This window comes from Diadema antillarum, unplaced genomic scaffold (genome assembly GCF_040938485.1).
Source record: "Diadema antillarum isolate AM-2024a unplaced genomic scaffold, OU_Dant_1.0 seq00000993_RagTag, whole genome shotgun sequence".
NCBI classification, from domain to species: Eukaryota; Metazoa; Echinodermata; class Echinoidea; order Diadematoida; family Diadematidae; genus Diadema; species Diadema antillarum.
The window spans coordinates 327,310-354,826 of record NW_027271831.1 but is presented as its reverse complement, the minus strand read 5'-3'; the positions used below and the strand labels follow the sequence as shown (position 1 = coordinate 354,826).

The 27,517-nt window shown below is 38.7% G+C and overlaps 2 protein-coding genes across 2 annotated transcripts; one reads left to right on the top strand and one right to left on the bottom strand.

Annotated features, from left to right (window-relative positions):
- Positions 1-1,595: 1,595 nt before the first annotated feature.
- Positions 1,596-8,325, bottom strand: LOC139742278 (uncharacterized). The gene is made up of 6 exons (XM_071652857.1): positions 8,194-8,325; positions 4,619-6,443; positions 4,281-4,394; positions 3,379-3,554; positions 2,634-2,749; positions 1,596-1,743 (listed from the first exon to the last, which is right to left on the bottom strand). Exons 2-6 carry the CDS (start codon positions 6,357-6,359, stop codon positions 1,596-1,598), a joined length of 2,295 nt encoding a protein of 764 aa, XP_071508958.1. The 5' UTR covers positions 6,360-6,443; positions 8,194-8,325.
- A 2,871-nt stretch (positions 8,326-11,196) lies between these two features.
- On the top strand, positions 11,197-23,319 carry LOC139742269 (polyadenylate-binding protein-interacting protein 1-like). Its single transcript, XM_071652847.1, has 11 exons — positions 11,197-11,226; positions 13,967-14,051; positions 14,807-14,965; positions 15,816-15,928; positions 17,018-17,126; positions 17,624-17,752; positions 18,539-18,657; positions 19,358-19,502; positions 20,160-20,214; positions 21,097-21,235; positions 22,206-23,319. The coding sequence occupies exons 2-11, from the start codon at positions 13,983-13,985 to the stop codon at positions 22,306-22,308; spliced, it is 1,140 nt and encodes a 379-aa protein (XP_071508948.1). The 5' UTR covers positions 11,197-11,226; positions 13,967-13,982; the 3' UTR covers positions 22,309-23,319.
- The last annotated feature ends 4,198 nt before the right edge of the window (positions 23,320-27,517 follow it).

Here is a 27,517-nt window from a genome sequence, read left to right as displayed (position 1 = left end):
TATATACATGAAAATCAAAGCTATCAATCATATACAATGCAATTTCTGTTCTTGAAAATGTACAACATATTATCCTCAACATCATTAAACATGATCTCAATATTACCAACAAAAAAAAATATCCATGAGAAGATAACCCACAAAGAACATACTGTACTGCCCTATATTTCAGAATCAATGACAGTGCATTAGTTTATAAGGGAAGCTATGTGCAACTACAAACTATTGCATGTCATGACCGCCATAAAATACATTGGTATATTTTCATTTCCAAGCAGCAAATGCAGGTTTTGAGTTGTCCAGAATTTGAAACTATAGAAGTGAATTCTCACTTGAACAAGTAGGTTATAAAAATCTTGAAGAGTGCATCCATTAAAAAGAATGTTTTTCCTTTTATTTGCTTTGTTGAATAGGTCTGAATATGGAGCTTCTACCAAACAATTTTAAAGTTGTGCACCTAAAATTGCCCATGAGCGACCAAAGATATTTGTAGTTTACAATGCCATGAACTAACCCTGCCAAATTGTTTTGGTGTTGTGTGAAAGGTGTCAAAATGCTGGTCAAACATAAGCTGTAAAAACAGTGCTCTCATTAGAGTACCTTAGCATGCATTGCTTCTGCATACCTTTCAAATGATTCATGCTAACAACAATAAACACACCATTATTTGACTCTCTTGGGACTGGTACCTCAAAATGCCATTGATGTTGTGTATTAAGTTGCCGATTGGAAGTGGAAAGTTACACTAATTCCGAAATGAACTTGGTACCATTTGGGGTTGATACATTTTCTAATTGTCACTCACATGGCAACTGCTATCCTGAGCTGTAGTTTCTTAGTAAAGGCACACATCAGACCCATTTGTATCTGGAGACTGAAAGAAGAGTCCCATGTCTTCTTGTACATGAGCAGGAACAAACAACCTGCAGTCTGAAGTGATTAGATTCTTATCTCTTCGGCTTGCTCCTTTGCAATACATGGAGGACACCAAGCAGGCATCTGACAAAGTGTTATTTCTGAGGCACTTGTGGCATGATGTGAGTGAATTGGAAACCTGTTAGTGTTTCCTTCATTCCAGTTTAAACACTGAACTCATCTCATAGTTGCATAAATCTGGAGTGCATGATTGTACAAATATTATCTTCTTGACAATTGTGTTAGAAAAGTAACCACCCCTCCCCCCCCCCCCCCCCTTCCCAGGGGAGCTGAATGCTGAGTACAAAACATATATGAGGAACAAGGCGTTTTAAATAAGCTCTGTTGTACACAAATATCATTCCATACCTTTGGTCTCCATTCAACTTTCAAACAAATTCAGAATATGGGACAAATGCTCGTTAACAGAAGATTGATCTATTCCTCAAGGTAATGCATGTTGCTGTAACAGCTTCATACCACAGTCTTCCTGCAACTGATACAGTACAGACAAAATTAAATGAATAAAATTCACACTCAATCCTACCCCCCCCCCCAAAAAAAAAAAAAAGAGAGAGGAAAAAACACACAATAGGGGTGGGGGAAGTGATATACACAAACATAACGGCACATTAAACTCACTAGAAGATTTGTACAAAGAAAGAAAGAAAAAAGAGGTTCTACAGCTCCTCTGGAATGTCTTCAATGTTGTTGCCAAGGCGACTTGGTACTCTGACGGATGTCTGGGAGGATGATGATGAACCCCTCTGGGAACGAGCCAGTGAAGACTGTGAGATGGCTCTGGGTGGCCTCTGCACCGATCCAGCACTAACAGGAAACGGAAACAATAAATGTAACAAAAGGTCAGATATCAAGTTAAAGGGATGGTACAGTATTGGTGGAGATGAGAATTGGACTTTTAACTTTTTGCAAGATACTAAGAAAACACTTATGATATAGTACAGAACATACCGTTTTAAGAGGAATTCAAAGTTTATTTGAAGAAAATCGGGTGTGGAATGACTGAAACATCCAAAAACAAAGTAAAACAAAGCGATCGTGTGGGTCCCACACTTTATTAGAATTGTCTTTTTTGGATATCTCAGCCATTTCAAAACCAATTTTCATCAAATAAACGTTGAATTCCTAGTAGAATTACATGCTCTTTCATATTTTAGAAGAGGTTTCTCATTATCTCACCAAAAAATGTTAGAAACCTGAAATTAGGTCTCAACCAAAACTATACGATCCCTTTAAAGTGTGCATAATTTTTTTTTCCTGCATCACCGGGGCAACAACTGATTTCACTCCATACTGAGGCAAAATTATTTAATGCATATTTCCAATATGAGTGATTAAAATATAATGCAGCACTTCAAAAAACAAAGAGTAGGTGCCTAATGTGATTTTACACAAGATACTTAGATTTAAGCTGCAGTGTGTGACATGTGCAGGTCCTGTGGATTGGGAAACACTTGTAATCGAAGGAAGTGATTGCTTCCCATTACATGTAGCAAAATCATATTCCATGAAATACCAGTATTTGAAAGGTACAAGAATATCACTTGATCTTGACAATAAGGGCGAGATTCCACACCAGAAGCGTAATTGGGTTTTCAACTTGAGCTGATAAAACAGACTGTGCCACGCTTTTCAGTTTACATGAATGTGGGTTCACTGTTATGATACGTAGAACTTGTCTAAAGGTGAGGTCATACCTTTGTGTGGTGTACGCCACTGAAGCTGCAGTCCCCATGCGACTTGGAATGCCGTACATCATGGCTGTCATATCATCGTCGTCACGGTCATTGATGGACGACACCCCAGACATGACCTGCCATTCAGTAAAATGTTTGTTATTAATGTACTAATATGACAGAGAAGCACATCCATGGTAACAGAATAAGAAATGATGAGCCTTTTGGGGTAAGATGGTATTCATAATCTGCCTACCTATGAATTAAATCTCAGAGGTAAAACATGAAACTTCATACAGTAGACTCCACTGCAAAGTGGTGTATTGTACTCATGAATCCCCACATGTGATACAAAGAATTATGCAAGAGCTTCCTGTTTTATCCTTAGGTAATGTCAGCACACTAAAAACAGAACTTTCATATATATACTGTTGCGCTCAATTTTTGGCAGCTGCCATCACGCAAGCATGTTTCCTTACCAGCAATGCCTACTGCAAATGTTGAAAATACTTGACTCGAGTGCATCAAGTGATCATTTTATGTGAACATTATTCAGTGAAAAGGTGACATTGATTACCAAGGCAATTTGTATTCTGTTTTTAACTTACAGTTGCATCCTAGCTATGATGCAAACATCTCCAATATTGCACAGTGTTAGGCCATGGCTGTCCACATATTTCCATATAATACAATACATATATAAAACATTGTATAATAGAGAGCTGTATCATGGAGATTAGCTACAAAAAAAAAGTCTCATTCTTACAGATACAGATGTTGGAGGTCGCATCCAGGGTGGCATCAAATCTTCCTCCTCATCGTCATCCTCCTCATCAATCTCCATAATCACTGCCGGTCCCTGCCTCTGCTTCAGACGATACCCAGTGGGTCCTGCCTCCAGTTCTTTCTGACTGTAGTCGTTGCCATAGTAACCCTCATCACCTGGAGGAAATCATTGTAAGCGATGAGGAATGGAGATTAAAACCAGCCTGATTGTGGCTCCAAATATTCCATGGAGAAAGACTGTGATATACTGTTATACCATAGTACTTACGAGGGGCATTTCATCAAGCAGTTTGTCAAACATTTTTTTCTGACAAACTGTTACAAGCTACTGAAATCCTTGCATCTGACTGGTTGAGAGCAAATTTGTCAGAAAAAAATATCTGACAAGAATGCTTGATGAAGTGCCCCTAGGACACACCCTCTTGTCAGCTACCAATCTACATTTTAGCAGCTGTGAAAAAACAGCTTTGACAGAACATAAAACACATAACATGAATGTCGGGATGCTCCATAGTTGATATCAAAATTATCCGACACAAGAATTACAAACATCAATGAAACTATGTTAAGAGGCTTGTTCGGGTTTAAATTAAAACTATAATATGTGATGTTAGGTATCTAATCATTAAAGCAAAACTTGTACTAACTGTAGAATATATTTGGCACATTCATGTACAATACCTACACTTGTTAGACTTGGGTGCATTAACAATGAAAGGCTGCCAATGGAGTGCCTGCACTTTGTGACATATAGTCTTTTATTTAAGACATTGTAAAATGAAATCATGTACCCCCATTACATCATCACTTCATGATAAGAATTCTACCTATAAATGCAGGTCACTGAACAGTCTCTACAGAAGAGTTTTCATTGCAACCTACCTTCAACTCCTCTATTCTGCAGGACCACAGACACTAGAGGGTTGTAGAGTTTCTCCACTGCCTCCCTCTGAGCTGCTGGTTTGGATTTTGCCACTCTGCCATTTACAAACACACCTGCAAGAAAATAATGGACCATGTAACATGATGATAGGGTGGAAAAGAAAACAAAGTATTAAAGACAATGGGTACAATTTCAGGCAAATTGACCAAAGAGAAAGCTGTCACTGATAATGCAGTTGCTACAGATGGAACATAATTGAAAGTGTTCGCTCAAATCTGTACATCATTTCAAGCAAAATTACTTTTAGAAAAGGAAGAAATTAAAAAAAAAAACTTACCAAGTGTATACATTTTGAGAAGCATTCGTCTCTTCTGGGACGTCATGAGGCAGAAGTCGTACTCCCGCTGTGCCAGCCTCCTTTTGAACTCGGGCAGGAGCTTCATGAAGGTGTTGGCTGTCTCCCGTATCGAGGGCTTGACGGACTCGGCAAACAGGGATGTCTGGGCGATGCGGCTGTGGGCCTCAATCAGCTCATCCAGGAGATCCCAGAGGGTGTCGTGAATCTGGTCCTGCAGGAGTTCTGCCTCTCGGCAGTAGGCATTGATGATCTGGATCTGCCTTGCCACTTCATGGGCAGGACTAAACAGCGGTGTGGTTGAGAGAGCCTCTTCCAGGACAATGCGTCCACAGAGCACTGCACGCATGTACTTCTGGGTGTTCTCGTCGAGCCGATCAAGACCACTACTAGTGAGCTGTGGCCACAGAGGTCTGGATTTACAGAGACAGCCAGTGTAGCGGAGGATCACATAGACAAGCCACAGGATGGTCATCCCAAGCCAACCTACATTCAGGACCAGAAGTTCCAGAAAGAGATAGTCCACTGTGAAGAAGACCGAGTCCAGTCCGTCCATGTTCTGCATGAAGCCCATGAAAGCCAGGATGAGCATGCAGAGGAAGGTCAGTCCCAACTGGAAGTTGAAGCACCTGACTCTGAAAGGCCACTTGACTACCATGACAACAAAGAGGAGAAGGATGGGGATGGTAATCACCAGCATCTGCCAGGTTGGGAGCCACAGCATGGCAGCATAGGCCACAATGAAGATGAGCTTCAGGAAGAACATGATTGGGCGGAAGTACACCCAGAAAAGAGAAAAGGAGGAGAACATATGGTAGAGGTTCAATGCCCAGATGAGGTCCAGGGAATGGGCATACTCAGCCTCCTTGAGCTGCAGGTGACCTTCATGACGCTGTGCCTTCAGACTGAAGATCTGAGACTTGATCTTCACAATCATCCACGCGGGAATTAGGATGAAGAGCCCAAAGAAGATGGCCAGGGAAACGCCCATGTAGGCAATGTGCTCGGCACTGCCACATGGTGTTTGGTTGTGGACGTCCATGTTGTTATCCACATTGCAGTGAAAGACCTTGGCTAGGGCAACCCCTACAGGCATCACAAACACTTGCACCAGGAGCAAGTACGTGCGCTTGAAGCGTGCCACCTGGAGAAGTAGATTGTACTTCTTCTGATAGTACATGCTGATGTACACAATGACATACACAGTGATGAACAAGAAAATGAATATGGCCCAGGCCAGCAACAGGAAGCGATAGTCGAAGGGAAGAAGAGTGCTGTCAATGAACCTATCAACTGTTGCCTCGTAGATACTGGGCGTGTTCAGCTTGAGGAACTCCCAGATATCCAGGTTTGCAAAGAGGATGAAGCGGGTGTACTGCATCCATCCATATGGCCATGGCCAGCGCAGGGCAATGGCCATGATGAGTGCGTAGAACTGTAGATAGTCGAGAATCAAGAAGAAGGCATCATGGAAGATGAGGACTGTCTTGCGCTTCTGCTTGGCCGAGAACTGGAGAAGATACTCTCCGTCAAAGTCGTTGCCATAGCCCCGCTCTGCAAGCATAGCATCTGCTTCGGTGCGAGTTGCCTCAATGCGGCGAGCCTCCTGCTTCTTTCTCAATTCGTGGAATGCCTGCTCATCTTCATGAGTTGAACTCAGCAGAGGGAGAGCGTCCCCTCCTCCCTCTGCCCTCAGTGCTTTCTTCAAGTCGCGTGTAGTCATGGTGATGGATGTTTTATTTACCCCTCACTCAAGAGTTCGGCACAATTTACCCCATATCTCAGTCAGTTGGTCTTGTCTTTGTACCTGAAATTAAAAGTGAGAGAAGTTCTGTCTGTAAGTGTAGATAATCAAACATTGTTGTACCATCATTGCGTGATGTAAAAAAAAAAAAAAAAAAAAAAAAAGCTATTCTGTCTGTTAGTGTTGATTGGCATGAAAAATTCAAAATTTATCTCAACATTTACATATCATCGCTGGGGTGACGAGACCTTGTATCTGCAATTCTAATGAAAATGACTTTTTTGGATTAATGGTCAGATAATCAGTTAAGTGATGTCCTGTCCAAATCATAGATGTCTTACGCCCAAAATGAAGCCACCACGGCATGTCAAAGGAGTCAATGGAGTAACATTCGACCCCGCGCTAAAATTCAGAGACATGTAGGAAGAGTGCAAGTGGCAAACAGAGCTATAGGATTGTGCACCTTATCGAAAGGACTTTTGATTGTAATGATGAAGATACGATGTTTTCCCTCCTCTTCAAAGCATTAGTGAGACCACATTATGAATTTGGCGACTGAATCTGGAGTCCACAATTCAAACGTGACTGTAAGCACAAAAAAAAAAGGCAACACTGAACACTACTAGAGTATGATTTAGTACCAAGTTAACCAGAAATCAAAACTAGTTTAATTCAAGTCCGAAGTTGATGCAATCCTGTCAATTAAAGGACAAGTTTACCTTCATACATGTGGGTTTAGTGAATGCAGCAATATTTAATAGTAGAACACGTCACAGTGAGAGTTTGAGGAAAATCAGACAATCCATTCAAAAGTTATGAATTTCTGAAGTTTCTGCTCAGTCAAGGCTGTATGACAAGACTGTAGGACCCTACAGCTTGTGATGTCACATGTGTACAATATAAAGAAAGAATAAAATGAATATTCAACAAATTTTCACTTTTCACGCAAAACAAAAGAACATTCGACTTCTCTTTTTCAGAAGGTAGGGTGAATGATACTACCCATAACATACATGTATGTCAGTAACAATAAGTTGAAGAAATGTGCACTTTTTACTCGAAAAGTGAAGTTTTGTGAAATTCTCTTTACTGTGTAACATACACATCTGTACATGTGACATACAGTATTCTCATCCAGCAGTGATGCACAGATACTTAAGAAATTAATAACTTTTGAACAGACTGTCCGATTTCCCCCAAACTTTCACTGATATAATGTGTTCTACTGTAATATATTGTTGCGTTCACTCAATCCACATGTAGGCTCCTATTATGAAGATGGACTTGTCCGTTGCCGTATTGGCTTTAGACTTTCTAAGTAGAACAGATTCACATGCTCTGCCTCTGGCCTCTGATAGCAATATAAAGAAGTGAAAACATTCAAATTTGACATACTGTCAGTGTAGGCCTAACCCCGGGACGCTCCGTATACACAGTTACACACTGTGGGAGTTGCGACCAGCCCCAACACTGCGTGTTGGGGCTGGTCGCAGTTAGTGTAGGCCCTACACCAGTGTGCACAGTGGAAGTTTGACCTGAAAAGTGGAGGGCATTACAAGACTATGCTATGTTATGAAGGCCCAACTAACACTAAAACAGTTAACAGTTACAATGTCTTTCCTTAGTAGGTAAATACAGCACAACAGTGATCAACCGGTTATATTCACAACCAAGTTACACTGCACTACAGACGGCCGCGGGGTATATAACGTTACAACTACAAGTATTGAAGTGATATTATGATATGATCCTAGCAAGAAGAGAAGAGATGGATACGTCACTGGAGAGAAAATACATGCAAAATGGTACTTACAGTACAAGACAATCATACGCAGACGTAACGCGAAGCAATTATCTTGGGTAACCACTTGCTAGTTGATCTGTCTTCGCGTCTCGAAACAAGATCGCTGACAGGATAGATAAAGTGTTCAACTGGGCCCGGTTTTGCAACCGAGTTGATTGTTCCCAAACGTGCAAATACAGCGTCGTATATTGCATGCACAGCTCGTAAAATACACCTGTTGTACTATCCTGCGCATACGGATACGCTCTGATCACAGATCGAGCTGAGCTGCGACGGCTTGTAAATGACGTCATGAATGCCATGGCGAAAGAAATACCAGACTCGTTCGAGTTTAGTGTAATGTTATCATTAATTTCTCTTTACAAAAATTATAAAAAACCACACATCATTGATATTTATTAAATTATTATATTTAAATTATTTTAAATGATTATTAACTAGAACAAATATATCAATTGGTGTTTCCGCATGAGCGTAATATATTACTTGTCTTTTATTGGGAATGGTAATACACACTTGTAATCGTAGTGAAGCAAGAGCTGCAGTTCTGTGAGGACGAGGTGCACTCAGCTCAGCTAGTGAACTGAGAACTTGTGTAAAATGCAACAAAATGTTGTTGGAGATGAATTTCAATATATATTCGAATGTGGTGCTTATGAAGAGAATATGAAATTGTTAATCAAAAGGTATTATTTTGAAAAATCCATCCACATTCAAAAAAAGACTTTTCCAAGCAAGAGGCAAAGAATAAACTATTAATTAATTTGTGCATCGATTTATACTTTATGTATCCAAGAATTTATGTACAAAGTATTCATTTTCCTTTGACCAACAGGACATATGACTTGTATTTCCCCTTTTTTTATATTTTTTTGTCAAACAACAACAAGTATTGTTTGATGTTATAGTTATTGTTGTTATTGTTATATACACTAATGGAACCTCATTATAAGGAATTCCTTGGGGCCATGGACATAACAAGGTTTCATTGTAGTAATTTGTTATTGGAACATGTTGTGCTGTTTATAAACTTGGGATTGTTACCATGTACTTGTGCCTTAATTTATAACAAGGTTTTGAACACTAAAGAAAATTCAAACTTGAAACAGATCAAAGAGGTTTCTTCTGGTGAGAGTTTCTTCACTTTGTCTCCCTCTACAAATTAAATTTGTTAAGATCGCAACTGTTGATCTGTAAATTAACAAACATGTCGGGAAAAGGAACCAGTGGGATTCGAACCTGTCATCTACTGCTTTCCGGGCAGCGACACTACCACCAGGCTGCCCCTGGTTGTCGGCAGCAACACGATGAACATGGAACAAGATACTTGCACCCAAGCTCTGAAATTCCGACATTGTTATGTTAAGTCCAAGGCGGACAAGGCATAAATGAAAGAAAGACATTATTCAGAGGGGTGAGGGTTCAGGTGAGAGTTTCTTCTCTTTGTCTCCCTCTACAAATTAAATGTGTTAAGATCGCAACTGCTATGATCTGTAAATTAACATGTCGGGAAAAGGAACCAGTGGGATTCGAACATGTCGTTTACTGCTTTCCGGGCAGCAGATAAGCCTACTGAATCACTCATTTGTTTATAGCTTCTCTTCTTAGATAGCAAATACACGCTTTTGAACACAGTCGTCATAATTTTATGCCATATAAAGGTGAAAAATATAAAACTCCTACGCCAATATGTCCTTCTTGGCTTATAAAAAATGGTTATCATATAGGACGAAATAACTGACAGAGATGAGTAAAGACAAACTCGTCTTGTGATGTGAAACTAATAATGAGGATGAGGATCGGGGGAAAAAAATAAATTTCTCGTGGTCTCAGCAGCTAGGGAACAAGGAAGTTCCCAGTAATAAATGCTTAGAGTTTGATCGCAAAATTAAATAATCCCATTTAGATGTTCGAGATTAAACCTGCTAAAACACAGAGAAAAATTGGATAGTTTTGATTATATCCTCAGGAATATTCCTTGTCATGCAACAAGTGAGTTATCATTGGAAAGTTGCTTTTTAATTACTTTCAAATGTTTGAAAAATGACCCGTAATCCGTTTTGCAATCAATTTTATTTTATATTATTTTATTTTATTAATTAAACTCTTATCATCATTTTTATGTGGTGAAATTATGTCAAATGTTATAACACTGCCGAATTTATACATCAGCTCTGCATAAAGGATTCAATTCAATGTTTTTGTTTTTTATTCAATGTTTAGGCCTACGGATAGGCCTACTTAAACAATGCAACAATAATAACATATAGGCCTATTAAGGACCTACTAGTGTCCATATTCTTTGTTGTTTTGTTTTGTTTTTACAGTAAGCGACAAATAACTTGCATAAACTTATCAAGTGTTGAATAAATAGATAGTAGAAACTTTGAAATTTAGGGTCGATCATTACTATCAAAATAATGTTCTACTCATCGGCATTTGAGGTGACAATGTAGTCCACACATCTATTCCAGTCAGGAAGTTTGACCTCTAAAATTTTGTGATTTGTATTGTGTGTAGATTTGCCTAATGACATCACTTAGTGATCAGAATATGATAACCATTAGTGGCCTTATATAGAAGGTCTACTATATAGGAGTTACTTTTCCTTAAGTCACTTCGGGAAAGTAGAATCTCTGGGGGAATAATAACTCCCGCGGGGATTTCGAGTGTTAATTATCATAAACATCTCTCTAAAGGCAATATCATTAGTCCCTGTGCTTTTGAGATTTCTGAATTCAAGACACCTGACATTTGCTGGTGGTTTATTTGCTTGTAATTGTTTGTTGTTGTCGTTTGCTTGTTTTTTGTATTGTTTTGTTTTGTTTTGTTTTTGTTTTTGGCGATACCCAGCTTCTTGGATTGTAAACCATGAAGCTGTAGATGGCGCTCATACGCCAATCTCAACTATGGAGCACACTCAACACTAAACGTGCACTGCATGTACTGAAATGAACACACTACTGTATGTTGTGCAGTGCAGTAGTGCATGCCTTTTTCTGTTGTTTACCCCCAAGATCGCGCGTTCGATGGTTCCAGACGGTAAGTGAGCATTATAATGTTTAAGATTTTACAGTTTGTGCAGCTATCAATATTTCACGAAGAAATTATGCAGACAGTATATTCATTATATTAACTTTGGCCGTTATTTTCATTACGACTGTTAGCGGAGAAACAATCAAAGCGTCAAGTCACCCTAAAAGTGTGTTCAGCTCAGTCTACTAGTACCAGGTATATGATCAGTCCCACACGACTATTTTAATGTTGCTTGTGGTTCGTTTCCTGGTGAAGTGGACAGACGGAGGCGTACTCGTGGAGCTACATGATTATGTAGTGATGATTGTATTGTACAACTACAACGTACTCTGCGAGGCAAGTCACCAATTGGTCACGAAGTCGCAGAAGATTTCTCACAGATTCTACGATACTCGGGGAACATTTAATTTAAACTTAAAGGACAAGTTCACCTTCATAGACATAAGGATTGAGAGAATGTAGCAATATTAGTAGAACACATCATTGAAAGTTTGAGGAAAATCGGACAATCCGTTCGAAAGTTATGAATTTTTGAAGTTTTTGTGCTGTAACCGCTGGATGAGAAGACTACTGCAGTGTGTGAATAACTTAGATGTCACATGCGTACAACAATATAGGAAAATATAAAGAGAATTTCACAAAATTTCATCTTATGAAAAAAGTTCACATTCCCCCGACTCGTTACCGACAAATGTTATGGGTAATATTATTCCCCCTGCCTTTAGAAAGAGCCAAGTCAAGTGCTCTTTTATTTTGTGAAAAAAAGTGAAAATATGTTGAATTTTCTTTATATTTTCTTATACTGTTGTACGCATATGACTCACAAGCTGTAATAGTCTCCTCATCCAGCGGTTCCAACACACAAATTTTAAAAATTCATAACTTTTGCATCGATTGTCCAATTTTCCTCAAACTTTCACTGATGTGTTCTACTAACATTGTTGCATTTTCTCAATCCTTATGTTTATGAAGGTGAACTTGTCCTTTAAACTTAAAGGACAAGGGTCAACAGGTCAAGGTGAGACATGACATGAATATCGTTGTGGATTGAGTGAAAGCAGCAATCTATTAACCGAATTATCCAGTACGTTGTTACTGTAAAAGTGGAATTTCACAGTGTGGAAATTTTCGCGCAACCAGGAAGCTAGCTGCTAGCATGAAAACAAAAGCGCATTATTATTTTGCATACCATTAATTATGTTCCAGTACTAGAAGTGACTTCTGATTCCGTGGAATTAAAAACATGGGACATTTATCTCGGTACCCGGCTGAGTGCAAAAAAAAAAAAAAAATTACTTGTGCAAACATATCCACTTTTACAGTAGTCAGCTCAGTTAGTATGGTTGAGTGTCTAAATACATCAACATCATGACGTTTTTCTACCAATAGAAACTTGAAATATCACACAATTTGCCTGAGATTTTTATACTCACATGTGAAGCAAGAAGAAAATACTCCAAATTCTCAAACGTGTATTTGAAATACGCACTTTAAGTTAAACTGCTTCGAACGTGTGGGGTGTTATTTTCCCCGCACTCAGTGGAGCTGTACTTTGAAACCAACATCCCTACCCTCCATTGCCAATATGTGTGAAGTGCACATAATGCTTTTCCTTGAATTCATAATGTATAACATATTTGCTGTTGCTATTGTATTATCTATTTTTTTCGGTTATTAAATATTTGGATATATCCCCAGTGAACACTGTGCATAGTCTCGTGCATGCATTGTTGTTCTTTACACACAATACTGTAAATAGAGGGATGTCAATTTCATTGTAGCGTGTCGATGTGTTGGACACCTACTATACTCCATAGTATAACACATCATCGTCTGCAGTGAAAGTTTTAGGTAACTCGGACAATCTGTTCAAAAGTTACATGTATATAAGTTTTTGAAGTCTTAGTGCACCATCGCTGGTTGAGAAGACTAAGACTGCTAGACAGTTTGTGATGTCACATACGTAGACAATGATGTAATTTAAAGACTTTTTAAAAGAAAATTCAACATATTTTCACTTTTATTACATAATCTTGACTTCTCTCTTTCAGAAGGTAGGTGGTATAACATAACCCTTTATAAAGCTACATGTGCATCAGTACAAAGTGGAGGAAATGAGTATTTTTTTCACAAAATGAAATTTTGTGGAATATATTTTCCGTCGAACGTTCTATGCATGTGACATCCAAAACTGCAGTACTATTCTTTTCATCCAGCAGTGACTGCACATAAACTTTGAAAACTCATAACTTTTGAATGAATTGTCCAATTTTCCTCAAACTTTCACTGGTGTGTTCTACTGATATAGCTGCATTTACTCAATCCACATGTACAGTGTATAGTAATGTAAACTTGTCCCTTAGACCAGTAAGTTGATTTAAGTAATCAAAAGTAGACAGAGAGATTGAAGGAGAGATGAATGACTCCAGAAGGTGTTATACTTTGAGTATTATCACAGTCACGACTGACTAACATAACTTACAGACCTATGCAGAAGCTTGCATGCAGTCAAATGTAATAGAGTCATGGCACATAGGAGGGGGAGGGCCAAGGGAGGGTGGTCAAATTTGTTGTTTCCATTATTATGTAGATGATATAGTATGCTTCACCTTTTTTCTTATTTCACAGAATTTTCTTCCTCCTCTATTCACTTTTACTGAATTTTAGGCAGTTTTACAGAAGGAATCCTTCATGAGCAAGTCAGGGCTACATCGACAGTAACACTTTGCTTCTCATTTGCGCTCAGCCTCTAGAATTTTAGCATGGCCCTTTCAGCTGTAGCAGTGGAATTTGTTCCGGGAAAGTACTGGAATGGCATACAGCAAGTAGAGGCAAGTGAAAATAATGTTACATGTATATCCATCTCTTGCTATGTGTCCTCTATAGTGGCATTAGTGGAACAAACAACAACAGCAACAAAAGTTTCATTGGTAATGGGATTCCTGTAGATGAAATGATGCCAGCAAAAGACAGATGATCACTATTGATGTGGATGCTGAAGACAATCAAGGAAAGTATGATTGTAGGAGACCAGGAAGTTAGATTATTCAGCAAATAATGTATGATGGTGGTAGTTTGCCATATTGGTAGTATGTAAGCAAACAACTTGCAATAACAAACTAGTGCAATGTGTTTAAACATGTGTAAATTGTAGGAGACTGATGAAAAGTTTATAAGTGGGATCATTTGCATGATTGATAAATCCATAAATTTCTCTTGTTCAATAGATGTCAGGATGAAAGTGTTTCATCATCTTTTTTTTTTAATATCTCCCCAAAATAACTGCACTTTTTTTTTGCCACTTTAGTGTTCAAATGGCAAAATTCACAAAGAAAAAATTCTAGATCCTGCCATAAGATTCTGCATTGCTTCATACTAGATATGACAGACTCATTTATGTTGGGTTCAGTGTAGTAAAACATGGGAAATTTGAGATAGTGAGATTTTTCATCCATGTGGGTCATTCAAATATTATGGGGGCACACAAGGATTTATCCAGGTGGCGTACAAAGAGATGAATATCATGATTCCAAGACTGTGACTACACGTCACTTTATACAAAGGACTGTTTTTGTTGCTCTATTAGGAGGCTGACCACATCAAAGACTTGAAAGAAATCCTCTACCGGCTGAGTATCAGTCCTGGCGCCTTTGACGAGTGCATGAGGTCATTGAATGAGATCCTCTCCGCATCCATCCGGGAAGACTGGCAGCTGGATGAGGTGGCAGACATCATCTTTGAACAGGTGCGCACTATGGCAACCACTCGGTAGTCATGGCTGATTGGCTGTTGGCTATGTGCTGTCATGGTTACTACCATAATTATGTAATTCTGATGATCTCTGTGCTACTATTGTAACAAAAACCCGGCACAGTATTCTTCTTCTTCTTCTTCTTCTTCTTCTTTTCTCGCTCACTTTCACACTCTCTCTCTCCCTCTCTCCCCCTCTCCTCTCTCTCTCTCGATCGATCAATCGATCAATCAACACACACACACACACACATGCTAAATATTTTGAAAAGAAGTCCAAGAAGTGTATGAGAACTTGCTGCTGCATTCATGTATGGCCATATACCTGATTTGGTTTGGTTGTGATTCTTATTTGTATGGAATGGCTTTTTTGCCCCCACCACATTTTTGCACTTACAATTAGCATGAATGTAGAACTTTCATGGTATAGGCTTCATATACTGGCAGGAATTACAACAAATACTAGTTCCATATACCCAAATCTGTGTTGTACGGTTTAGCAGGCACAGCTTTCAACATGTTTTTGTTCTTAAATTTAGGTTTGCTGGCCCACAATATCCAGATTGTACAATAATGTGAAGAATCAACTCTTAATAAAGAATTTTGTGAAGTTGTTTTTCAAAATAAAGATTTTTCCAAAGCTGAACTGTGCTTTAAGAAAATCACTGTGCACTACGAAGCAAACATATCATGGTCATAGAAAAAGAATAAGTCTGTGGTTTCCAAAGAATAAAAAAAAAATACAAAAAAAAAAAAAAAACGGAAGAGAGAGAGAGACAGCACATAGAGAATACCTGAAGCTAGTAAACATCTTTTCAAATAAGTGGCTGTATCTTTCATTGCAGTCGGTGCTTGAACCCAACTTCACTTACACTGGAGCTCGGGTGATTGACTACCTTCAGAACTGGATGCCAATCCCACCAGGGAGGAAAAGCATCAGAACACTCATCAATCAGAGGTACTCCGTCTTACTTCATCACATCATTATGTAATCTTGTTTGCCCAAACCATGGGGGAGTTTGAGGTGAAGGTAGCAGCTCATTTCTCAAAGCCTCTGTGATTTCTCAGAGACAATCACCTCAAACTGCCAATTTGAATTATAATAGCACTTTTCAAATGTGAGCTCCAATTTACATCATGGCATTGCAGTGGTCCAGGAAAGTATTCCTTCAGTTTCATCATGATTGATCGATTGTGATTGGAATTCTCTAGTTACTCTACACAAATAATGGAGTAATATAAAGGAAATCTATCATTTTGACAATGAAGCAAATATTTTTGTGTGTCTACAGGTTGAGCTAACATTCCGAGTTGGTATGAAAAATAATTTTGTTTTGATTTTCTTCTATGTTGATGACTTGGATAAGTAGGCTTTAAAGTACAAGACAACGGTGGTGACAAAGTGCCCGTCATAAATCCCTGATTCGATTTGTCACACAAAGAAAATGTTTACAACATAGATGGTTAGATGTATTGTTGTGATAAACCTCACAGTCATGACCGGCAATGTTGAGATCATTTCATGTCTCTCAAAACATTTTTATAGTTTACAAATTAGAAGTGAAGTCACCTGACATCTTGTGATCAATCCACAGGGAAATTGGTACATAAAGAGAAAAAGTTGCTGGCCCTAGCTGTGTTTCATGGAAAAAAATGTCTTATGTTGCGCAATACCTGCATACTTGGTGCTCAGCCTTTCAGAAGAGCAGAACCTAGTAAGCAAAATTAATACTGCATGGAAATTCACTATTCTTAATAGCCATGCTTACATACTCATAGTCATTTAAAATGCATAAGAGGAACAGTGTTTATCTGGCTCAAGGTATCCGATATTTAGGTATTCACCTATCTCTTTGTTAATCTCTTTCCAATTTGGTCTTCTTCTTCTTCTTCTTCTTCTTCTTCTTCTTCTTCTTCTTCTTCTTCTTCTTCTTCTTCTTCTTCTTCTTCTTCTTCTTCTTCCTCTTCTTCTTCTTCTTCTTCTTCTTTTCTTCTTCTCTTCCTTCTCTTCTTCCATTTATTTGTTTTGTTTTGTTTTTCTGATCAGGGCCAAGGAGGTTGTGGTGAAAAGAGAGGAGATGGCTGAAGACCCCCACCAGCAGAAAAGGCTGCATGGAGTCACAATGTTTATGGCTGAACTCTTCATGAATATGGAGGTATTGCTAGCTAGAAAAGGAAAACAATGTTTGTGCTTAGGCTAGTCTGCATGTGTCTACTGAAGACCACTGAAGTAGTATCGAATGAAATGCAGCCCAGCAAATTTTGTTGATATATAGGAAAGTTTGGAAAAAGATTTTTTTTAACGAAAATTGTGAATGGAATTCAAGTAAAAACATCACAATGGCATATTCAGACAATTTTGTCATTTCCTAATCTTTGTTGATACCAATCATTTTGTAGTTTATAGTCTATGGCACCCATTACAATCTCTACAGTGTAAAGAAATATACCAACCCAACCAAACTTCATACACTTATTACAAGCATACCTTAATGTGAGAGGAATGTATGAACTTTGCTTAATTTGATTGAGAGAAGCAATATAGCTGCACCACTTAAATCCAGGTCCCTTTCATGCCGTTGCATCGACAAAATGCTCAGTCTGTTTATGTTGCAATGTACACGTTGGCTGATGCCGTTTATTGTCCTTTCAGATCATCGGTAATGATGGCATAACGAGGCATAAGATCAAGGTGTACCGCGTGGCATTGCAGGAACTCTTCGAGAGCCTCACAAAATACTCATCGCCAGCGAACCTGAAGTGCCTTGGAAACATATTCAAGGTGAGCTGTTGGGACACATTTTCCTGTTCCCCTCATACTGTCGTGTCAGAGTTGCCCAGGCTGACAAAACTGAGAATCTGGCTTGACATACTAAGCTTAGCTGGTGAGAAGACGCTTCCATTAGTCCGCAGGGGTGTTGTTGCTTGAGAGGCCAGTAAGACAAATAACCTGTGTCACATTCTGTTGGTTCTTTTTTATGTTTTCGGATGGTCATTCCCCAAATTATCCAAATATAAGAAATTATTGAACCTGATAGAATCTTCTTCATGACTAGCTTAATCTGAGAATCAATATGGTATATGCCGAGTCTCAGTGCAAACGTTCAACGGGCTGAATGAATGCACCTTTATCATTGTCAAAAACAACAAGAAGTATAGACTTTTAATTCAAGTTATTAGACTATCAAGACCTATATCTGTAGATGAAATTCCCAATGATTCCACATGTGGAAGCATACACCTTTTCTGGCACTTAAAGTCCTCCATAGGTCCATTTTTTGTCGAAGACTATGTTTACTATTTTGATCCCCTCAGTGCGCTTCATACTGTGCCTTTTGTATGAAGAATAAAAGATTCTATTCGATTTCAAATGCATTATTCATTAACCTACATGTAAGGTGAAAGTTCTGTGTGTGTGTGTGTATGTGTGTGTGTGTTAAAGAACAAAACAAAACAAAAAACAAATGTGTGTATGTGTATTTGTGTACGTGTGTTTGATCAAAGTCTAATGATGATGCATAATTCCATTGACGTTCCTTCTTTTTTTGTCCCTCCCAAACCTATGTAGCTTGCTGGCAAAACGATAGAAGACTACGACAGAGAAATCAATAACACAGAGTCGTCTGAGCTTATCAATCGAATCTTCAATGACGGAAGGGATTACATCGTCCATGCCAAAGTAGACAGGTAGATATCTGCCAACACTGGATACATGTTTGGATAAGTCGTCCTTGTTTTGTACCGTGCATCCATTTCTTGCTAAGGGAATGAACAGTACAGCTCTGTACCATATCAGTTGTACTGTGGAATGGATTAAAAATGTTTAATCATTAAGTAGTATAGAAAGTATGCACTTTTATATGTTATACTTGTACTGATGTTGTAAGGGATGCGCATTAGCAAGATTGTAAGACATCTTGAATCTTGTAATTACACTAAGTATTATGCAGCTGTTATTGATTGTAATCATTGTTATCTTTGTCATAATGATTATCATTATCAAGATTGTTATATCATCATCATCATCATCATCATCATCATCATCATCATCATCATCATCATCATCATCAAAATTGTTTTAATACATACTGTATCATCATTAGTGACCATAATTACACATACATTGTATGACAGGGTAGGCTGCCCACATGCTATTGAAGGAAGAGTTGATTGTTAATGGGCTGCTGGGCTTAGTATTCATCTGTTGATATAAGAAGGAGAATTGTCAGTCAATCCTATGCCGAAATCTGCCAAGCACAGAGTTCAGAAAACCGTGATGATAATTATGGTGGTAATAGATGCATTATTTGTAACACATCATCGACCTGGTGACCTGTTCTGAGGTGCACATCTTCTACACGACCATTACTTTGGCCCTGATTCATAGGTCAGTCAGAGAACAATGGCTGCAGCTCATCGAGTTCAGGGCATCAGACTGGGGAAGGACATGTAGGAAAGGTCAACGGTCAGATGACATTTCTGGAGCTGATGGAGCCATGGCCAGGAACGGAGCATCAGGAGATGCTTTTGAGGTCAGATTCTATTTCTTCCCCAGGTTTGGGAGTGTGGCTATCAATGTCAACTCACCTGAATATTGCATTTTTTTTTCTTTTCTTTTTCTGCATAGATATTTCTCTTTCAGAGGAGAACCTTAAGGATGTAAAATCTGTGCAAAGTCTTCTTTTTTATTTCACTTAGCTACGAAGTTCAGAGAAATCTTTGATGTATTAGAAACTGGTATAAACACATACGAAAATAGTAGAAAACCAAGTGACATGCTTCTCGTGGCTTTCAGATAGTGTTTACTGTGTATGGACACTGTTTTCCCCTAATATTTTTAATGCTTTTTGTTTTCTTAAAGAAACAGTGAGCACACATGACTGAAATGTTTGTGCTTTGTAGACAGAAATGAAATTTTGTGTAGAAACAGATGAACATGTACCCGTTATCAAATCCTTGGCAAACTGCATTATCTTACAAATAACTGTCTGGAACTTTTTTGGCTTACATTAGTTTATTTCTCTTGTTGATTGCTAATGTTCATTTGGTGTCATATTCTGATGGAAGCAGTGGTATTTTGGGCTGTCGCTTACCAATGTGAATTGCCATCACATTAGTTTTGTTTGTTTAGGGTGAGACTTCATAATGTGTGTATGCTCTGTGTTTCATTGTGTTTCTTTCTCCAATAGAGTATTCCAGTCTTCTATGGTCCAGATGGTACAATAATAACGGCGAAAGAAGCAGGTAATTTCCTCTGCATCATTGTAGACCGATATACTAGTAACCTGAAATGAAATGTAACATTCTTTTCTTACAGTCTTGTCTTACACTTTACACTCTACACATAACAGACTTGGGAAAACAGGGTAGCTGCAGCTTAATCACTAGACTAACACACATCATGCACATCTCTCAATGGTGGATTTGGGGGGGGGGGTGGGTTAGGGGGTTTAACCCCCTCCCAGGCCTTTTTTTTTTTTTTTTTTTTTGCTTTTTGTTTTAGTTTTTGTCAGGGGTTTACCCTCCCCCCCCCACCCCTTAGCAAAAAGCTAGCTCTGTCCCTGTCTCTATACTTGAGAAAAGAAAAAAAAAAGCAAACCACTTTGTATTTATTAATCAGACTGGTGCAACATAATTATTATCAAAGTGATAAAGTAATAAAATATCAAAGAGATACAGGCAAGAGACAGATAGAGCAGTGCCTTTCTGTATGTTAGTACCATAAGGTATCACAGACATTGACTACCAGGTATATTATATTTAATTGAATTGCAGATGCCCTAGTGTACAGTCTCATGCAAATGCCTCTCATGTGCCTTCTACTAAGTCATCTCGATGTAGACACAAAACATCAGCTGTGGCAGTTGTTTTTTGTGATATTTACAATGAATTGAAAATCAAATCTTGTGGATTCAGTTGCCTATTAGGGGAGATGGCTTTGTATTTGCTGTTGCTTACGCTTATACTCACATGGTCAAATGCTTTTAGTGGCAATGAATATGCATCATGGCATCCGAAACCATAGGGTTATTGAAACCTTTATAGGGCTATGAGCTCCTTTTTCAGAATTGCTTAGAGAGTGTGATTTGTTGGAACTTTTTTTTTTCCACCCTGTATGTGTCACAGGCTACAGCGTTGACCTTTACCCTGCTGAAGACTACCATGGTAGGGATGATTACGACCTACATGATCCGAACTTTGATGCGCCTTTAAATCCTACCTTTGACCCGGCATATGAAACACAAGGTTGGCAGCCAGATTTCGGGTAAGGTTCATGCTTACACTGTCTTCAATATAATCTTCTGTGATTTTGACGAATATAATGTGTTACTCGCTCTCTAAAATCTTTGTGAGGTTTACAATTGTCCCCCCCCCCCCCCCCCCCCCCAAAGACGCAGCATAAGTAAGAAAGACTCTAATTGCTGCATGCTTAGTAGTTGTTATCAAAGAAACTAGTCAGGATTCATATGAAGTGTTATGACATGCTGAGTTTGATTCCCCAAACAATAATATGTATGAGGTATGTATGCAGTGAAACATGAATGGAGAAAATGGAAGTGCAAACAAAATTATGAATAACATACAAAGGTAAAAATAGTTGATACATTATAAAGTTGCAAATCATGATGCTATAGCCTGCACATACATGGTCTAACTCATGTGCTTTGTGTGCTAAGTGACCGGCGTTTGACTTTATAACTATGTCGCAGACTGATTGATTGCTTGAATTACCTGATGAAATTTTATTAAATAATTAGATTTGAGTTAAATTCATAATGAGATGTTTGACAAATTTAATGTTTCAGGACATTTTATTGGTCAAACAGTTTCTTGTGCCCTCAGTCACGAGTCTTGTAATCAAAGTTTATGCCCACCCCTTCCTCATCCTCCTCATCTCTCTTCTCCTCTTCCTACCCCTCCCCCTCCTCCTCCTCCTCCTCCTCCTCCTCCTCCTTCTCCTCCTCCCCCTCCCCTCCTCTCGTCATCCTTCCCCCCCTCCTCCTCCTTCTTCTCCTCCTCCTCCTCCTCACTCCTCCTCCTCCTCCTCCTCCTCCTCCTCCTCCTCTTCCCCTCCTCCTCCTCCTCCTCCTCTTCCCCTCCTCCTTCCCCTCCTTCCCCCCTCCTCCCCTTCTCCCCCTCCTCATCCTTCTCCTCCTCCTCACCCCTGCTCCTGCTCCTGTTTCCCACCCCCTCCTAACCCTCCTCCTCCTCCTCCTCCTCCTTCTATACTCCAGCGATGAGACAGATCTGAATCTTGAGGAGGCTGCTGCCTATGAGCAGTTCCTCCTGGAGTCTGGGCTGGAAGACGACACTGGGCTGGCATGGGGTCTAGACTGACCCCCACCGGTGCCTCCTTGGTATCTCCCGCCGGACTATTTTGGGCCAAAAGCCAGACCTGCAGTGTTGGACAGCAAGGCCTGAACGTGAAACTCTATTACAAATTCTGACCCAGTGCTGACCGGCCCGTGTCTGTGTTGTGCAATGAGTTTCGGCTGAGGGTAGTCGACACACTGGGATGCGCTGGGTTGAGCCAGTTTGTGAACAAATTTGTGTGCAAAGCTCCTTGACATGTTTGACAAGTACTTCTGCAGAGATTTATCTGATGTCGGTGTCAGCATACCTTCATAGATTTGCTGCTGAAGAAAGAAAATCTCTTGCCACAAAGAAACAGTTTTCCATTTTGACATGTTTTCAGGTACGTAAAGATGAGTAGGATGCTGGGTGTCTTCACAATTCATGTTCATGTTGTGTTTTGCAAGGTAAACAACACTGCTCATAGATGTAGATGTGCACAAAACAATGCCCTTCCAAAGTCTCTATGGTTAAGATATAAGTCATTTTTAAATCAAGTCAATTTTCATTTTCAAGCTCGCTGTATGAGGTACTGCCTTTATCAAGGTGATTTTGGTGGTCCCACTTTTCCATTACAGTTGTATTTGGCTGGTCTCTATTGAAGGCAATATTTTTGTGGCTTGAAAAAAGAAGAAATTAATTTTGCAAAATATACAAGGTTGTAGCAATCAACTCAAAATGTTCGTGAAAGTTTCACACCAAAAAATATATGGCATATACAGTGTTCAAACTGGCAACATTGCTGGCTTTTTTTGTCTACCTCTAAAGATGGTAATTTCATTTGCACGATATGGTGAATGCTATTGCCAAGGGTTTTTAAAAAATTGCTTTAAAATACTGGTAGTCATTGATGTAACGTCACACTTTATGTATAACCAAGCTTTTCCACATTTTCAAAAGCCTGTAACAACAAACTGATCAATTGTACGCTTTACATCACAAACATGCTGTGGTTCAAAAGAAGGATTTCGTGTTCTGTGCAAATTATATATGCAATGCAGCAATCACCTTATAGGTATATAGTAGTATTCACTTTCTGCAAGTTTGCAGACATCACAGAATTGATGTCAGTATTATGTGTGCTGCCAGTCGATTGCCCTTGATACAATGTACATTTCTCTTCAAATATGTTGAAGAGGGTCAGAAAAATCCAATCCACAGGGACATGTGCTTTGTTTATGTCTGTATGGTATATTTATATGATCAACGTTGTAACTCTATCTCTAATGCTAGTGTGTAGCAGATCGCACAAGGTCCACCAGGACTGGGAGAAAATGTCAGAAATTTTCACATCCAGAAATCTTCCATCTCATGCGTAAACTGCTATGCGGTATTGGAGCTTCCTGTAATAAGGAACTCCCACTACCTGTGACAGCTAGTGGTTCCTTCCAAAAATTTTCGCATTGCATTTTAATTTCACAAATCTTGGCTCCTCGTAAATTTCTTTAAAATTTCATGCACATTTAAGTTTCTGATTTTACAGTAAAATGTCTACAAGGGCATTGTACAATAACTTGTGGGGAGAAAAAGTGGTATTAAAACTGCAGACAAAGAACAAAGTTTGATGTATAGTGTACTTAATTGAATGAAGGTTTTAATGAATAAGTGCAATTCTGCAAATTTCGTATTATATGGTTACTCTTACTGTTCCATAGACTGTGTACCAATGTTGGTGGTAAAAGATAAGATTTTGAGTAGGTCAGTGCTGCAGCTACCACAACACCTCTACTGAAATTGAAATCTCTCCACCAAAGAGATATATGAACAGCTGGAATACTGGGTAGTTTGAATTGGTGTTACTTCTACTGCAATGTCGAGAGGGAGACAAACTTTGGAGTATAAAACTGAGATGTCACTTCATAAGTTGTAAACAGAGAAAGGAAATAGTTGAACTACATTCAACCAGTGCTGTATATTGATAGAGTCCGTCCAACTCTGTTTTCAGCTAAAGAACTTTGAAGCCTGTGATTGGTTAAAAACTGGTCCTGTGATCATCTGGCGCCATATTGTTACCCAGTGCAACCTCTCGCTTGGGACCAGAGTTCGCGTGCAGTCCCTATTGTTAACTACATGCTACTTTGCTTGCCTTTTGGGACATCCCTAGTACCAGATACGGTGATGTGAGAATTATAATATACTGTATTCTCTATCCAAAACCTATAGTATCCACCGATATATTTGAGGGTATGTAATTTTGTGACTACTGTTTACATTCAGATGGTTCAGTGACAAAAATCAAAGAAAAGTACAAAGCCCTGGTACAGTACAAAGTCAACCAACACATCGCAGTGCAGCACTGCTCCCTACTTTGTTTGCTTTCAATTTGGATGTCTGCCTATATACACTAATCTTCTATTGCACTCTGCGCTGGGTAACGGCATTGTCAGCAGTTGGCCAGACTCTCTCTATGTATGGCACTGCACTCAACTATTTGTGATGTTTACTTAACATGGATATTCCTGCATGAGCCAATTTTTTCCTGGCTGCACAAACTGAAGAAAAAAGAAGTGAAAAGATTGTTGAGGAGTTTTAACTTTGATAGTTGACAAAATAACTGCAGCAGTCATGACTTCTGTCTGTCCACTTTGCATTCATGTAAAAAATATTCTACTCTTCTTAAGAAACTGTCAGGAGAATTTTATTTATATACATTCAGTGACACGTTGTACTCACATGTATATAATTTAATGAAAATTATAAATTGTTTGATTGAAACAAGACTGGAATCGAACAGTATAGCAATTCACAATTGTGTACTATGAACATGTACATAATGTAAGTGTTTGATAAACTGAAGGTTCACATTGATGCAACAAATGTGTTTATTCTGTACTCTTCTGATTTGTTTTGTTTTTTTGTGTCATATATTGACAAGACATGTGACCTGTTGCCATCAAGTATCAATGCAGGAGAGAGAGAGGGAGAGAGAGAGAGAAACTCAAACACTGAATACCAATCAATTCAGACAACACATGCCATGACCACATAGGATCACATTACTCTGATAGCTCTTTAAAATACTTTGTCATGAAAATGAGATTTTTTTTTTTTAAAGGAAAATGAGAAGGAAAACTATGTGCTTCCTGAATTCCTCAATGTCAATGTGCTATGAATTGATGATCATATCAAACATACATGTATTTATACAAATTGTATATCTAATCTATTTATATATCAGTTGAAACCAATCAGATAGGACGAAGTATACAGTGTGTCCCATGAAAAACAAGATCAAGCTCCATGTCAATTTTTTTTTCTGTCATAATGGTAAATTGGTTTTATGAGATGTACAAGTATGGAAAGATACGCTTCTCTCTTTTCATTTGATGCACAACTCGCTGTTCAAAATTCATGTATGACCGAGTTAGAAAAATGAGCAATGGTGCTACTAAACTTTCGTTTGCAAAAACTAACTGCGACTTTGAGTCTGTTTTCACGCTTTTTCGGTAATCTTTTGCAGAAAAGAAAATAATCGCCGTAATGTCCATATTTTTCCTTTCATATGACAGCTTACGCTTTATGCATAAAAATGATTAAAACCTGCTGGAGAAAACTTGATTTGAATATATGCTTCACTTTTACCCAAATAGGATAGTTAACAAACAATAGGTAGAAATGAAGCATGCTTTCATGCAACTTTTTTTTGAGCAAGCATCTTTCATATTTTACGCATAATGTCTCGTACGAAAGGAGAAAGAATGGATATTTTGGTTATGAAGTTTGTTTTTCAAAAAGATAATGGTAAAAGTCTGAAAAACTAAGTCACAATTTGCACATGCAAATGAAAATTTGGTAGCACCACTGTCCATTCTCAGTCAGGCATGAAATATGAACATCGAGTTGTGCATCAAATGGAAGGCATCGCGAAGCGTATCTTTCCAATCACGTAGATCTTATAAAGCAAATTAATGATTATGACAGCAAAACGTTGCAATGTAACTTGGTTTCGTTTTTTCTGGGATGCACTGTATATCTTTATATCTATAATCTCTCTCCCTCTCTCTCTGTATATATATGTGTGTGTGCGTGCGTGTGTGTGTGTGTGTGTACATGTATCGATATCGTACGAGAACATTTGACACACTTGTCTACTGCAAATTTGCACATGCAGAATATGGCTGGAAACTGGAGAATACTGCTTGCTGTATTTGAGTGTGTTTGATCTCTCTTCAATGTCATTGTGATAAGCTTTGATTTGCACGAAAAGATGTAGTACCATCTACTGCAAAAGTGGATATTTTCGTGCAACTGATTTTTCATGCTCGGCAGGCTAAGAAGAGTTTTGCGTGTTTTTAATTCCGTGGAATCAAGACATCAACTTCTGGAACATATGGCTAGCAAAAGTATTCGCATGCTTTTGTTTTCGCGCTAGTTTCTGGTTATATGAAAATTTCAACACTACGAAAATTTCCACTTTTACAGTATCACAAGGTCCATGGTGCAAGTTCCCATGCAAGGCACAAACTTCGCTGCCTTGTCCTTGGAGGACACTGCAAGCTGTCAGTCCCATGATTGTCAGGCACATGAAATATATATTAGTTGAAACCAATCGATAAAAAAGAAGAAGAACAGGCACTCGTGAAGTGTGACACAATGAGAGAAAGGGACAGGTAATATACTGTATATGCAATATATTTAGCAAGTCTAAATTTTTGCGAATCGGGACTTCCCAACAATTTCGCGAGTGGTTAAATTCGCAATCGTGGAGTATAAGTTCATATTGGGATCAGAGTCATTATTTTCGTGTGTCTTTAATTTCACGAATAGCACCCGATTTTGCGAAAATAAAAACCTTGTGAAATATTCGGCGTATACACTAGATGCAAACACACACACATCGACCTGCAAACACTCATAATTATATCAATCAATCCATCCCCATAACACCCCCTCACACACTCACACAAACAAACAAACAAAACAAACAGACAAAAACAAACAATCTACCACAAATGCCATTCAAAAACAGCCATTACCAGCTCCTAATGACTGATGGATTTTTAATATATGCAGTTCTGATATGCAGACAATGTACATAGTACATGCAGTATGAAAGCCTGTATAAAATCATTAAGTAGTATACCAGAAAGCACATTGTTTCGTTCCGGCATTCATTTAGATAAGTAAACACTTTTTCTAAGTCTCTAAAATGTTCGCTGCAGATCGCTCTGCCCCGATGAATTACGACATATCT